The sequence below is a fragment of the Rhinatrema bivittatum genome, chromosome 2, assembly GCF_901001135.1.
Source record: "Rhinatrema bivittatum chromosome 2, aRhiBiv1.1, whole genome shotgun sequence".
Lineage (NCBI taxonomy): Eukaryota > Metazoa > Chordata > Amphibia > Gymnophiona > Rhinatrematidae > Rhinatrema > Rhinatrema bivittatum.
Genome location: NC_042616.1, coordinates 317,290,226 through 317,305,459, shown reverse-complemented (window position 1 = coordinate 317,305,459; position 15,234 = coordinate 317,290,226). Strand labels below are relative to the sequence as shown.

The following is a 15,234-nucleotide window of genomic DNA, read 5'->3' as shown; positions in this document are numbered from 1 at the left end:
CATAAATAGTGACAAGGAACCAGTCAGGAGTGGGGAAGAAATACCCTAACCAATTTGGGCTGTCTCCTTCTGGGCCAACCAGGGAGCATCAGGCAAGACAGAACATAACCATTTTAACAGAGAGAAGTCAGACATCTGAAATTATCTGAAAGGCAATCCCCTTAGAGGCCGGATAGCTCAACCAGAAATAGCATGCCTAACCATCATATTTCCTTGTTTTGTTTTTTTTATATGCACAGTGATAATTCACCAGTTTCAAGCATATGACCGGATATGTTTCATACTCACAAAAGAAACAACTTTTTTTTATCACTGTTAACTTTTGAGATTCTTCTACATTAAAACCATTTATGATATTTCCAGATTGGTTTTACCATGCTCCACTGAAGCAGCCAGAGAAGCCTGTAACCACAGAAATCCCTCTTTCTCAGATCCCAGGCCTCAGTGAGTTTGCAGAGCATCACAATGATCTGGGAACCGAGAATCGCAAGAAATGGATTAGAGATACAGACTCAGAGTATGTGAAATTGGCAAAACAAGGAGGTCGGCCTGGTAAGTTAGATTTTTACTTTTTAACATTTCTCTTAACATTTTTTTTTGTTTCAGTTGAGCTATAGTAGTGGAGTACAATGACAGATCAATAACCAACTTCTATTAAACATAAATCAGTAGCTATAGGCTTATGGCATCCTTTAGTTTATTCTATATCTATATCCCTATCTAAAAAATTATCCAGAGTTTTAAATAGGAGTTGTACTTGAACCAGAAAGAAAGCCATTGTCCATTCTTTTTTTTTTTTTCCTTTGGAGGTCTCTGCTGATGATTGAGCAGCCTTGACTAAATACTAAGAGGCCTGTCTACTAATGGGTCAATATTCAGAATGTTGCGATCAGGGCCGCGAGCAGGCTCTTACCTGCTTCTTTGGCCAGCCCAACCCAATCCCTGACATCGTCACCGGCACGGCAGGAGCCGTGCCGGGGTTTCTAGTAGTGACTGGAGCCTGCCATCAGACCGGCGTAGCAGAAGCTGCGCTGGGGCTCTCACTCACAGCAGGAGGCCGCAGACGCTGCTGCCCGGGTCATTGGACGGCAGGAAGGCTGTCCCTGCCGATGCCTGTACTCTTCGCGGCATGGAGCTGCCCCGGGTGTTCCAGTGCGGCAGGGAGCCGCGGACTTTAGTCTCGCTTCACGGCCCGGAAGCCGCCTTCGAGGCCAGTCATTCCGCGGCCTGGAGGCCTCAGTCCTCGGTGTCTTCTTGTGGCTGGAGCTGCCCTTAGTTCTCCCTGTGTGGCAGGGAGGCCGCCTCCCACGTCGGGGCCTGCATGGCCCAGTTACGGCTCCTCCCCTGTTTCAGTGTTCAGCGTGGTCAGCAGGACCACTGTCCATGGTCCTGCAGTCCTCTTCCTGCCTTTCCTAAGGCGCGGGGCCGCTTCTCTCTGCCCTTCTTCTAGGGCCAGTGAGGGAGTGGGCCCTGAATGATGTCACTTCCCGGATCCATCTCTTTAGCCTACAAAAGTCCCCTCAGGTCAGTCCTTCATTGCCTTTGCAAGGAGTAAGTCCTCCTTAGGACTCCTCATCTGCTTCTCCTCCTAGGCACTCTGTTCTGTGTGGGATCCTGTGTCTTTGTCGTTGTTCCATGTACTGGTCTCTGCCCTAATGTCTTCAATGTTCCTGATGTCCAGTTGTCCACCTGTTCCTGATGTTCAATTGTCCGTCTATCCTTAAGAACATAAGAACATGCCATACTGGGTTAGACCAAGGGTCCATCAAGCCTAGCATCCTGTTTCCAACAATGGCCAATCCAGGCCATAAGAACCTGGCAAGTACCCAAAAACTAACGGGCGGATTTTAAAAGCCCTGCTCGCGTAAATCCGCCCGGATTTACGCGAGCAGGGCCTTGCGCGCCGGCGCGCCTATTTTCCATAGGCCGCCGGCGCGCGCAGAACCCCGGGACGCGCGTAGGTCCCGGGGTTTTTGGAAGGGGACGTGTCGGGGGCGTGATGGGGGTGGGGCCGAACGACACGGCGTTTCGGGGGCAGGACCGGGGGCGTGGCGCCGGCCCGGGGCGTTCCAGGGGCGTGGCCGCGCCCTCCGGAACCGCCCCCGGGTCGGGTCTCGGCGCGCCAGCAGCCCGCTTGCGCGCCTGGATTTACGTTTCCCTCCGGGAGGCGTAAATCCGTGGATAAAGGTAAGGGGGGGGTTTAGATAGGGCCGGGGGGGTGGGTTAGGTAGAGGAAGGGAGGGGAAGGTGAGGGGAGGGCGAAAGAAAGTTCTCTCGGAGGCCGCTCCGATTTCGGAGCGGCCACGGAGGGAACAATGACAGGCTGCGCGGCTCGGCGCGCGCCGGCTACCCAAAATCGGCAGCCTTGCGCGCGCCAATCCAGGATTTTAGAAGATACGCGTGGCTACGAGCGTATCTTATAAAATCCAGCGTACTTTTGTTTGCGCCTGGTGCGCAAACAAAAGTACGCGAACGCGCTTTTTTTAAAAATCTACCCCTAAGTTTATTCCATATTACTGTTGTTAGTAATAGCAGTGGCTATTTTCTAAGTCAACTTAATTAATAGCAGGTAATGGACTTCTCCTCCAAGAACTTATCCAATCTTTTTCTAAACACAGCTACACTAACTGCACTAACCACATTCTCTGGCAACAAATTCCAGAGTTTGTGCGTTGAGTGAAAAAACTTTCTCCGATTAGTTTTAGTATGTGGCACATTTAACTTCATGGAGTGCTCCCTAGTCTTTCTGTTATCCGAAAGAGTAAATAACCGATTCACATCTACCCGTTCTAGACCTTCTCCATCGCAATTATATCTTTTTTGAGATGCGGCGACCAGAACTGTACACAGTATTCAAGGTGCGGTCTCACCTTGGAGCGATACAGAGGCATTATGACATTTTCCGTTTTATTCACCATTCCCTTTCTAATAATTCCCAACATTCTGTTTGCTTTTTTGACTGCCGCAGCACACTGAACCGACGAATTCAATGTGTTATCCACTATGACGCCTAGATCTCTTTCTTGGGTAATAGCACCTAATATGGAACCCAACATTGTGTAATTATAGCATGGGTTATTTTTCCTTATATGCATCACCTTGCACTTATCCACATTAAATTTCATCTGCCATTTCGATGCCCAATTTTCCAGTCTCCGAAGGTCTTCCTACAATTTATCACAATCTGCTTGTGATTTAACTACTCTGAACAATTTTGTATCATCTGCAAATTTGATTACCTCACTCGTATTTCTTTCCAGATCATTTATAAATATACTAGCCGTTAAGCCCGTAACAACGGGCTACATTAATTTTTTTTTTTCAGTCCATTTTCGAACACAGCACCCTTCTATGCTTTTTTCTCCCTCATTCCCCCTTCCCCTCGGTCACTCACCCCTTTCCCTCCCCTCAGTCTTACTCACCCTCTGTCTCCCACTGCCTCCCTCCCCTTACTCTCACCTCCCTCCCCTCACTCTCATCCTCTCCAATCCCCTCTCAGTTCATCCACAACCCCTTCCCTCTCCCTCAGCCCTCCCCCACTCCCTCTTTTTCTCTGCTCCACAACTTCTTACCCTTCCACTTACTCACATCCCTCTGTCTCTCATTCTCCCCCTCTCACCTCCCCTCACTCTCCCCCTCCCTCCCCACACTCTCCCCCTCCCTCCACCCTCCCTCTCACCCTCCCTTTCACCCTCACCTCCCCTCCCTCCCTCCCCTCCCTCTCACACTCACCTCCCCTCCCTCCCCTTACTCTCACCTCCTACCTCCCTCCCTCCCCTCACTCTCACCTCCTACCTCCCTACCCTCACTCTTACCTCCTACCTCCCTCCCCTCACTCTCACTCTCCCTCCCCTCTCTCTCACCTCCTACCTCCCCTCCCTCCTCTCACTCTCACGTCCTACCTCCCCTCACTCTTCCTCCCTCCCTCCCTCCCTCACCACCGGGTTCACTGCTCCTCGCCGACGCCGCTACTGCTCGCGGCCTCTACTACTCTTCACCGCCGCCGCTACTGCTCACGGCCTCTGCTGCTCCTCGCCGCCGCTACTGCTCCTCGCCGCCGCCGCCATGTTTTCAAAGAGCTGACGCTCTGCTCTGACCAACGTGCTCACCCGCACCTGCGCAGTAGAGCTGCTCTCTACTACGCATTTGCGGCACATCGGTCAAGCCTCATTTATCTAGTAGATTGAAAAGAAAGGGTCCCAATACAGATCCCTGAGGCACTCCACTGCCCACTCCCTTCCACTGAGAAAATTGTCCATTTAATCCTACTCTCTGTTTCCTGTTTTTTAGCCAGTTTGTAATCCACAAAAGGACATCGCCACCTATCCCATGACTTTTTACTTTTCCTAGAAGCCTCTCATGAGGAACTTTGTCAAACGCCTTCTGAAAATCCAAGTACACTTCATCTACCGGTTCACCTTTATCCACATGTTTATTAACTCCTTCAAAAAAGTGAAGCAGATTTGTGAGGCAAGACTTGCCTTGGGTAAAGCCAAGCTGACTTTGTTCCATTAAACCATGTCTTTCTATATATTCTGTGATTTTGATGTTTAGAACACTTTCCACTATTTTTCCTGGCACTGAAGTCAGGCTAACCGGTCTGTAGTTTCCTGGATCTCCCCTGGAGCCCTTTTTAAATATTGGGGTTACATTAACTATCCTCCAGTCTTCAGGTACAATGGATGATTTTAATGATAGGTTACAAATTTTTACTAATAGGTCTGAAATTTCATTTTTTAGTTCCTTCAGAACTCTGGGGTGTATACCATCCGGTCCAGGTGATTTACTACTCTTCAGTTTGTCAATCAGGTCTACCACATCTTCTAGGTTCACCGTGATTTGGTTCAGTCCATCTGAATCATTATCCATGAAAACCTTCTCCAGTATGGGTACCTCCCCAACATCCTCTTCAGTAAACACCGAAGCAAAGAAATCATTTAATCTTTCCGCGATGGCCTTATCTTCTCTAAATGCCCCTTTAACCCCTCAATCATCTAACGGTCCAACTGACTCCCTCACAGGCTTTCTGCTTTGGATATATTTTAAAAAGGTTTTACTGTGAGTTTTTGCTTCTACGGCCAGCTTCTTTTCAAATTCTCTCTTAGCCTGTCTTATCAATTTCTTACATTTAACTTGCCAACCCTTATGCCTTATCCTATTTTCTTCTGTTGGATCCTTCTTCCAATTTTTGAATGAAGATCTTTTGGCTAAAATAGCTTCTTTCACCTCCCCTTTTAACCATGCCGGTAATCGTTTTACCTTCTTTCCACCTTTTTAATGTGTGGAATAGATCTGGACTGTGCTTCTAGGATGGTATTTTTTAACAATGACCACGCCTATTGCACACTTTTTACTTTTGTAGCTGCTCTTTTCAGTTTTTTTCTAACAATTTTTCTCATTTTATCAAAGTTTCCCTTTTGAAAGTGGCCCAACCACAGTTACCTCTCTCACCAAATCCTGTGCTTTACTGAGTATTAGATCTAAAATTGCTCCCTCTCTTGTCGGTTCCTGAACCAATTGCTCCATAAAAATGTCATTTATTCCATCCAGGAACTTTATATCTCTAGCATGTACCGATGATACATTTACCCAATCAATATTGGGGTAATTGAAGTCTCCCATTATTACCGCATTACCAATTTGGTTAGCTTCCCTAATTTCTCTTAGCATTTCACTGTCAGTTTCACCATCTTGACAGGTAGACGGTAGTATACTCCTATCACTATAGTCTTCCCCGACACACAAGGGATTTCTACCCATAAAGATTCGATTGTGCATTTAGTCTCATGCAGGATGTTTATGCCATCCCTGACATAAAGCGCCACACCGCCTCCCGGGTGCTCCTCTCTGTCATTGCGATATAATTTGTACCCCGGTATAGCACTGTCCCATTTGTCCTCCTTCCACCATGCCTCTGAGATGCCAATTAAGTCTATGTCATCATTCACTGCTATACATTCTAATTCTCCCATCTTACTTCTTAGACTTCTTGCATTAGCATACAAACATTTCAAAGTTTGATTTTTGTTTGTATTTTCATTCTGCTTTTTAATTGATAGGGATAAGTTGGAATTTTTTAGCTCAGGTGAGTTTTTAGTTACAGGCTCTTGGACTACTTTTCTTATTATTGGAACTTCACTGTCGGGATGCCCTGATTCTAATGCATCATTAGTATCCTTTGAAGATACCTCTCTCCGAACCATGTGCTGCTGAACAACTGTCGGCTTTCCCCTTTGTGTTATGGGAGTCTCTGTTTAGTGGACCCTTGGGCCGACCTGCTGGAGACTGGGAAAGGTGGTCAATGTCTCTAATGAATAGCAGGCCGGGAGGCAGATGTTCAGGCAGGATGTAGATGTTCTTCACCCTGAAAGCTGGTACTCCCACCTTCGAAGGGTGAAGGTGGCTTCACCCTTGGAAGCCGAAGCCCCCCCGGGAGGAGCCCATAGGGGCCCGGCCGCTGGGATTTAGGCGGGTTGTGGATCAGGACAGGTAACTGGAACCAGACTAGGTCAGTAGTAATACTGTAACTGGGCTCGGGTTCTGGAACCAGGCAGGAACTGTAGCAAGACTCGGGTACTGGAACCAGGCAGGAACTGTAGTAGGTTTCGGGTACTGGAACAGGCAGGAACTGTAACAGGATTTGGGTACTGGAACCAGGCAGGAACTGTAGCAGGATTTGGGTACTGGAACCAAGCAGGTACTGTAGCATTCAAGCAGGAAAAAAACAGGTACTGTAGCAGGCAGGCGGGAACCAAGCAGGTACTGTAGCAAGCAAGCAGGAACCAAGCAGGTTCTGTAACAGGCAGGCAGGAACCAGGCAGGTACTGTAGCAGGAACGGAGCAACGAAGCAAAGCGAGTCACTCCGGAGCACAGCACAACAGGAAACCAGGAGGCCAACCCTTTGCAAGGCCAAGACTGGATGGCCGCGGCCGGCTTATCAAGGCTGCGGCGTCTGACGTCAGAAGTTGGGCGGAGTCACCACTGGCAGGAAACTGCCTAGAAAAGCGCCCCAAGTGGTGCGCGCGTGTGCCTAGAAGCCGGGCGTCCATGGGAGACCTCGCAGCGGCGCAGCTCCAGTGGGGACGCCGCCAAAGAGGCTGCAAACCAGGCCTCTGGAAGTGGGAGCAGGTCCAGGAGCCCGGAGGTAAGGGCCTGGCCGCGGTGCTCGTGGCCAGAACCGCAACACTTTGTTCTAGTTTAAAAGCTGCTCTATCTCCTTTTTAAAGGTTAGCGCCAGCAGTCTGGTTCCACCCTGGTTAAGGTGGAGCCCATCCCTTCTGATGAGACTCCCCCTTCCCCAAAAGGTTCCCCAGTTCCTAACAAAACTGAATCCCTCTTCTTTGCACCATCGTCTCATCCACGCATTGAGACTCCGGAGCTCTGCCTGCCTCTGGTGACCTGCGCGTGGAACAGGGAGCATTTCAGAGAACGCTACCCTGGAGGTTCTGGATTTAAGCTTTCTACCTAAGAGCCTAAATTTGGCTTCCAGAACTCCCTCCCATGTTTTCCTATGTCGTTGGTGCCCACATGTACCACGACAGCCGGCTCCTCCCCAGCACTGTCTAAAATCCTATCTAGGTGATGTGTGAGGTCTGCCACCTTCGCACCAAGTAGGCATGTTACCAGGCGATCCTCATGCCCACCAGCCACCCAGCTGTCTACATTCCTAATAATCGAATCACCAACTATGATGGCTGACCTAACCCTTCCATCCTGGGCAGTAGGCCTTGGGGAGATATCCTCGGTGCGAAAGGACAATGCATCGCCTGGAGAGCAGGTCCTTGCTACAGGATCCTTTCCTGCTGTACCAGGTTGATGCTCTCCAATCATGAGACCTTCTTCCTCCAAGGCAGCACCAGGGCTGCCAGTCTGAAGTTGGGACTTGGTTACTATGTCCCTGAAGGTCTCATCTATATACCTCTCTGTCTGCCTCAGCTCCTCCAAGTCTGCCACTCTAGCCTCCAGAGATCGGATTTGTTCTCTGAGAGCCAGGAGCTCTTTGCTTCGCATGCACATGTACAACTTCTCACCGGCAGGTAATAAATCATACATGTGACACTCAATGCAAAAGACTGGGAAGCCCCCCTATTGCTGCTGGACTGCTGCCTTCATCTCAATTCTTTTCAGTTCCTAGTTAAGTTTTAGGTTGCTTTGGGAGTAGGAATGTGTCTAACGTCATTTATATATGTCTGGTAGTGGCCTACAGGGGAATGATCAAACTCTCAATAAAGTTTTTGTTGTTGTTGGTTTTTTTGTTTTTTTTTTTGTGAAAGTGGCACCTGCCTATAAATTAAAGGATGACCTAGGGGTAGGTGGGCGAGGGGTGGGAGGGATGGGAAATACAGTCTAACTTCAGTTAGTCAGCCAGAGTGACTCACTGCTCTCTTGATTAACAATTGTTGGTACCTAATCAAACCAAATCACACTACTTCAACACCTTTCCAAGGTGAGGAACTGAATTGAACTTTTCAACCTTTTTACTTAGGTATACACTGCTCCTAGCTTATTTCTAGCTTCTGGCTACTTTTTTTTTTTGTTTTTTTTAAATACAAACACTCAGTTCTGCTTACTAGCTGCCTTACAGACTTTTAAAAATAAACACACTTACTACTGCTTACTAGCTGCCTTACTGACTGACTATTTAAAAATACAAACAGTCTAACTTCTGTTTATTCCCTACCTTACTGACTATTAAAAGCACAAACACACAAACACACTAAATAATATTCCCAAATAGTTAACTTTGCCCCAATACTTTTAAAAAAGACAATGTCCCAAGGAAAAACTTACTGATTCCTTTCAGCCACCAGCAAGGTGATCTTCTCCTCCATTCTTGTTCTGACGTCCATCAATTTCTGCTGTCCTGCTGTCCATCTGTTCCTGACGTTCTGACGTCCTTCCATTCCTGATGTCTTGACGGCCTGACTTCCATCTGTTCTTGATGTCCTGATTTCCTTCCATTCCTGATGTCTTGACGGCCTGACGTCCATCTGTTCCTGATGTCCTGATGTCTATCCATTCCTGATGTCCTGACGTCTGTCTGTTTCTGGTGTTCCGACGTCCTTCCATCTCTGATGTCCTGACTTCCATCCATTCTCGATGTCTTGATATTCATCTGTTCCTGATGTTCGTCCATTCCTGGTTCCTTGTCCAGATGTCCTCAGCTCCGTTCAGACCCGTCCCCCGTGGCCTGACCACCCCCGCTGGGGTGTGCGAGGCGTTGATGGATCTTCCTTCCGACGGTGCTATGGAGTCATCTCTTCCCTTGTCTGACTTCCCTTGTTCTTGATGTCAGATATCTGCCTTGCATTTGATGTCCTAGCTTGATGCCTACTTGTGTGGTCTGTGACTAGCCCAGTGGGGCAGAGTAAGGCGCTAGAGGGACTTTCCCTCTTGGAGGTTCCAGACTTTTTAACCATAGGTTTCTTAACCTTGCCCTGTCTTGTTATACCTTGCCTTGTCCAGCGTCCTTCTGTTCCAGGATCCTATTGTTCCAGTATCCTACTTCAATGAATGAGTCTTCGTCTCCTTCAATGCCCGAGGCTTCCTCTACTTCAAAGCCTGAGTCTTCATCTTCCTCAAAGCCTGAGTCTTTGTCTGTCCTGCCACGTCTGTCTTCGTCTGTCCTGCCACGCCTGTTTTCGTCTGCCTTGCCACGTCTTATTCTACGTCTCCGTCCGGCCATGATTCTGTCCGGCCTGCCGCTTCAAACCGCTACCCAGTGGCTAGTCTGAAAGGGCTTGGAACAGTCGAAGGACCATTCAGAGACCACCATTGCATTGGTGGCCTCATGGAAACGTACAGGTTCGGTAGAGGGTCAGGATCTCCAATCTTGCTAGCAGGGACGTTTCACCGTTAGGGCACACATTCCTTGTCCCTTGCTGGATAGATATATCTGAGTAACATAGATGGGATATTCAGCAGCACGGCTACACTTCTGATTATCCCCGGACAAATCGCTACTTAGATGGATAAGTATTTTCCATCTAAGTGTAAATCTGCTATTGAGCAGGTCTAACTTATGTGGATAAGTTATCCATCTAAGGCTGAAGATTGCTACTTAGCTGGATAACTTATCCAACTAAATAGCACTGCCCCGCTCCTCCCATTGCCCGCCCACAAACTGACCGGCTAAAATATGACCAGAGAAGTCCTACTTATCCGGCTATGTGCCGGCTGAATATCAGGCCCTAAATGTTTTCTCCCTTTTTGTGTCTATGGAAAATGCTTAGTACACAAATCTGATACTTTGGCTATCAAATGGAATTCATTTTTAACTATGAAAACAGAGAATCATCATAAAGGACACATTTGAAGTATAGTGTCAATTTTTAGACATCGATTCAAATGTTTAACAAGTTGTAAGTGATAGCATTTTATTGGACTAACTTTATACATTTGTGACTAGCTTAGGAGAGCCATGCTCCCTTCTTTGGGTTAATGCAGATATTAGCTCTCCTAAATTAGTCACAAATGTATTGTTAGTCCAGTAAAGAGATCCCCTACAAATTATTTGTTGACCTTTACTTCCACATATTCAAGAGGACTAATGTGTCATCTATACTGATTGGGGTAGATATTCAAAAGCCATTTAGAAATATATTCAGCGGTACTACCACGCCGCTGAATATCCCGGTTAAGTTAGCCGGATTAAGTTAGGTTTACTGGCTAACTTATCATTCTGCTCAACGGCTGAATATGGACCCCATTATATTTAAATTTAAGATGAAGATATTCTTTTTAAAGCTGTTCAATAACTGTACTGGTAAAATGTTCCATAATTATATAGGGGTATTTTTTAAATGCATTTCCCCATGTAAACACTGCTGTACTTGCTCACATGGGATTTTATAAAATTGCCCACTCTGGGTTTAACTCATCCAATTAGCATAGCCAGATAAGTTTGAATATCGCTACTTTATCCAACTACATCAACCGGATAATCTGCTCCTCCCTGAAACTCCCATTTCCTGCCCACCACATAGCCAGATAAATACTTACCAGATAAGTGATGGCTACCAAGCGCGGCCAGATGCTCAGCCACCACCACTTAACCAGTGGCAGTGAATATCGACCTCTTAATGTTCAGGTAAACTTAATGCATGGATGTCTTGTTGGCGCATAAGTGTGTGCAGGGGCAGACTGCCTCCAGACTGTGCAGAGGCAGAGTGGGCAAAATGTTACTTACGTGCATACTTTTTCTTTTTTAAAAAGGCTGCACATAAGTTCACTTGGGGAATTTACGCATACCTGGTAGCAGATGTAACTCACACGGGTGCTTTTGGCAGGATAAGTTTCAAACGGGCCAATACAGTAAAGTCCGTGGGAGAGCGGGCGAACGCCCGCTCTCCCGGCGCGCACAGGCCACTCTCCTGTGCGTGCGATTCAGTATTCAAATTAGGGTCGGCAGTAAAAATAGGTAAAAAGAGGCACTAGGGACACTAGCGCATCCCTAGCACCTCTTTTTGGACAGCCACGGGTTCGGAAACCGGACACCGGCAAAATTGAGCGTCCGGTTTTCAACCCGCGAGCCGCGGGCTGACTTCAAATTTTTTTTTTTTTAACTTTTTGTAAGTTTCAGGACCTCTGACTTAATATCGCCATGATATTAAGTCGGAGGGTGCATAGAAAAGCAGTTTTTACTGCTTTTCTGTGCACTTTCCCGGTGCCTGGAGAAATTAGCGCCTACCTTTGGGTAGGCGCTAATTTCAGAAAGTAAAATGTGCGGCTTTGCTGCACATTTTCCTTTCTGAATCGTGCGGGAATACCTAATAGGGCCATCAACATGCATTTGCATGTTGCGGGCGCTATTAGGTTCGGGGAGGTTGGCCGCGCTTTTTTGACCCCTTACTGAATAAGGGAGAACGCTAGTGCGTCAAAAACACGCGTCCAATCGCGGGTTAACAGTGCGCTCCACCGGAACGCACTGTACTGTATCGGCCTGAAAGTGAGCAATGAACGTACATTCCCTCTGAAAATTGGTGTAACTTCCATATGAATTTGCCACATAATATTAACTGCAATATTGCACATTTATACCTTTAGAAGGCAATTTTCAAAGCAGTTTAGCCAAATAGAAAGCCTGTCTGAAAGTTGCCCTTCTCTGCCTGGCTAAAAGTACACTCAGGCTTCCACAGTACATGTACTTTTAGTTGAGTTAAAAACAGGCCATCCTGGGACTGCATTTAAGTTGGGACAGAAAAACCATATGGGGACTTGGCATTTCAAAAGTATGCATTCTGTCTTTCTAGTCTCCCCTCCAGGTATAAAATATGTGGTTGCTTTTAGCACCCTTACTTTATGCTAGCTCACTTTCAAAGAGAAGCCATCTAGGTAGCTGATGACCTTGTTAACTATGCTGGCTATTTGAAAATTGCCCTGTGATGAATTGCTTAAGTCTCTGGATCAGTATTTTGTATTGGGAGTCTAAGTACATTGTCATACACACCAGTTGCCGTTTTCTTTGGAACAGGTGTCCAGTTTACTTTTGTAGTTATTTGACTGCCTCTACAGGCAAACCATTCCACAATTTCACTACTTTGAACCACATTTTTAAAAGTGCATGTGAGCAAGTAGTCCCATTGAGATTTATGCCAGTGTTTTATAAACAGTGGGGCAGGAGCTGCACAGTCAATAAATACCATGTATTTCTGCCCTGAAAGAATGCTCATAAATTTGTTATGCAGGAAAATGCATACGTTACTCATTTTATAGAAACAAGCACGTATGTTTTCTCCGAGGATGAGCAGGATGGTAATCTTTACACATGGGTGACATCTTGGGATAGAGCCCTGGTCTGGAACTTTGATCTCAAAGATTCTAGAAGTTTCAGACATGCCCTACTGAGCATGTGCAGCTGGTGTCATCACCCTGCCCCCTAGGCAGAGTCCCTCAGTCTCTTTTTTTCCACGGAGCCGTGTGGTCACGGGCGCCTTGTGTGCCGCGGTATTCGGCTTTGCTTTCTCTTCACAGTTTTTGTGAGTGATTTTTTTTCTACAGTTGCAGCTGTTTTTTCTTTCCATTACCTTACAGTAGTTTTCTTTTTTCTTTCCCTTTTTCCTCTTCTTTCTACTGTCTGCCAGTTGCATGGCGGGCCTTATTCACTGTGCAGCCTACCAGAGTTTACTACTATTCCTTATTAAATGAATACTGCACCTGTAGTTTGATATCTGTGTCCTTTCCTTGCTCTGTCTATTTTTTTGTACCTTTGTCAGGTGCTGGCAGGACTGACAGGATGCAGTCCGTAGGTGACCTGTGTAGGCTGCTGAGCCTGGGGACTTATCTGATTTCTACCCGGGCAGGAGTTCCATGTTGTTTCACCGATTGATCAGCATCGATGGAGGATCAGACAGTAAAGAGAACGAGGACCACACCGTTCCTGGGGGGCGAGAGCTCATCCTCCCCACATTCAAAGGAATTAGTCTCTGTGGGAGGAGCCCTGGATGATGTAGCCTCCCCTCCTGCTTGCCTGTGATGGCAGTGCAATCTCCTTGTGAGAGAGGGTGAGTAGGAGCCTGGGCAGGCAACTTGCTGCTGCACCTTTGGTTCCATGCCCAGTAACGGTTGCCCTTGCACATCTGTGACCAGTGCACCGATGATCTGATACATCGATATCAGGACAATGTCGAAAACCAGGACTGTCATTGTGGACTTGATGCACCGGAGTCATCGAGCACCTTGGGCCTCAATGTGGCAAAGTAGTGGCACCAAAATCTAGTGTCGGGAACCAGGACTGCCATTGAGCGCCATGGCCATTGGAGCTGCCCTCATATTTCTGATATTTCATTTGCTGCCAAAAAATAAAATCCCTAAACCACCAAATTAGAAAGTGGATTTGGCAGGGCTTCTTACTGATGTACCCATGTTTCTGGTTAATTGTTTCTTTTCCCTCAAATTAGTGTAAACATTTCTTTGTGATAGTTTCCAGTATAGTCACCAGACTTGATATTAAACTAATTGGTCTATGGCTATCTAGTTTTGATCTGTTATAACTTTGGGATGCAGCTAGATAGGGCAGACTGTAAAAAAAAAATTAAAATTAGAATACAGACCCATTTGGGTGATGTTAGAAGATGAAATGTCAAGTAAGATGTTGCACAATGTATGCTTGAAATGCATGGAGGTAACCTACAGACCTTTCAGTCTGTGAATTTGAGAAAGTTAAAATGCAACTGAGAGGGAGTAAGAGGCTTTTATTATTGGTGAGGAAGAAGTTGAATTTATTAATTAAATACCTTGTCCCCCTTGACTTTGGACCAAGAAATATTGTGAAGTATTTAATTAATTCTGGTATAGTTTTGATGCAGTTTTTACTAGCCCAGTATGTGCAGGATCCACTGGTACTTTTGTATCCCTGTACCTTGTAGCTAATCTTCAAAGAAAAACTCTTTCCAACCTAACCATGCCTTTTTAAATTTACATAAGAACATAAGAAAATGCCATTCTGGGTCAGACCAAGGGTCCATCAAGCCCAGCATCCTGTTTCCAACAGTGGCCAATCCAGGCCACAAGAACCTGGCAAGTACCCAAAAACTAAGTCTATTCCATGTAACCATTGCTAATGGCAGTGGCTATTCTCTAAGGGGTAGATTTTAAAAAGCATTTACTCGAGCAAAACTGGTTTTTGCTCGAGTAAATACACTTTACTCAAGTAAGTGGGCTTTTCAAAATTGCTACAATATATGCCATTGAATTGTCCATAGGATTTACTCAAGTAAGTGCACTTTACTCGAGTAAATAGCTTTTGAAAATTGCTACGATAGTATGTCACATTTACATGCGTAACTCCTTTGAAAATGACCCCCTAAGTGAACTTAATAGCAGGTAATGGACTTCTCCTCCAAGAACTTATCCAATCCTTTTTTAAACACAGCTATACTAACTGCACGAACCACATTCTCTGGCAACAAATTCCAGAGTTTAATTGTGCGTTGAGTAAAAAAGAACTTTCTCCGATTAGTTTTAAATGTGCCCCATGCTAACTTCATGGAGTGCCCCCTAGTCTTTCTACTATCCGAAAGAGTAAATAACCGATTCACATCTACCCGTTCTAGACCTCTCATGATTTTAAACACCTCTATCATATCCCCCCTCAGTCGTCTCTTCTCCAAGCTGAAAAGTCCTAACCTCTTTAGTCTTTCCTCATAGGGGAGTTGTTCCATTCCCTTTATCATTTTGGTAGCAATTGGTGCAATTTTAGCTTCCATGTGGGATGCTGTTTGCACCCTGGGGGC

The 15,234-nt window shown here is 46.3% G+C and overlaps 1 protein-coding gene across 4 annotated transcripts in view; it reads left to right on the top strand.

The window, feature by feature from the left end:
* C2H7orf57 (chromosome 2 C7orf57 homolog) overlaps positions 1-15,234 on the top strand; it is a 277,665-nt gene that overhangs the window by 75,799 nt on the left and 186,632 nt on the right. For all 4 annotated transcript variants that reach the window (XM_029589760.1, XM_029589758.1, XM_029589759.1 and 1 more), the window contains exon 3: positions 364-552. In XM_029589760.1, coding sequence (XP_029445620.1) covers positions 364-552 — 189 coding nt within the window. The remainder of the gene's footprint in view (positions 1-363; positions 553-15,234) is intronic.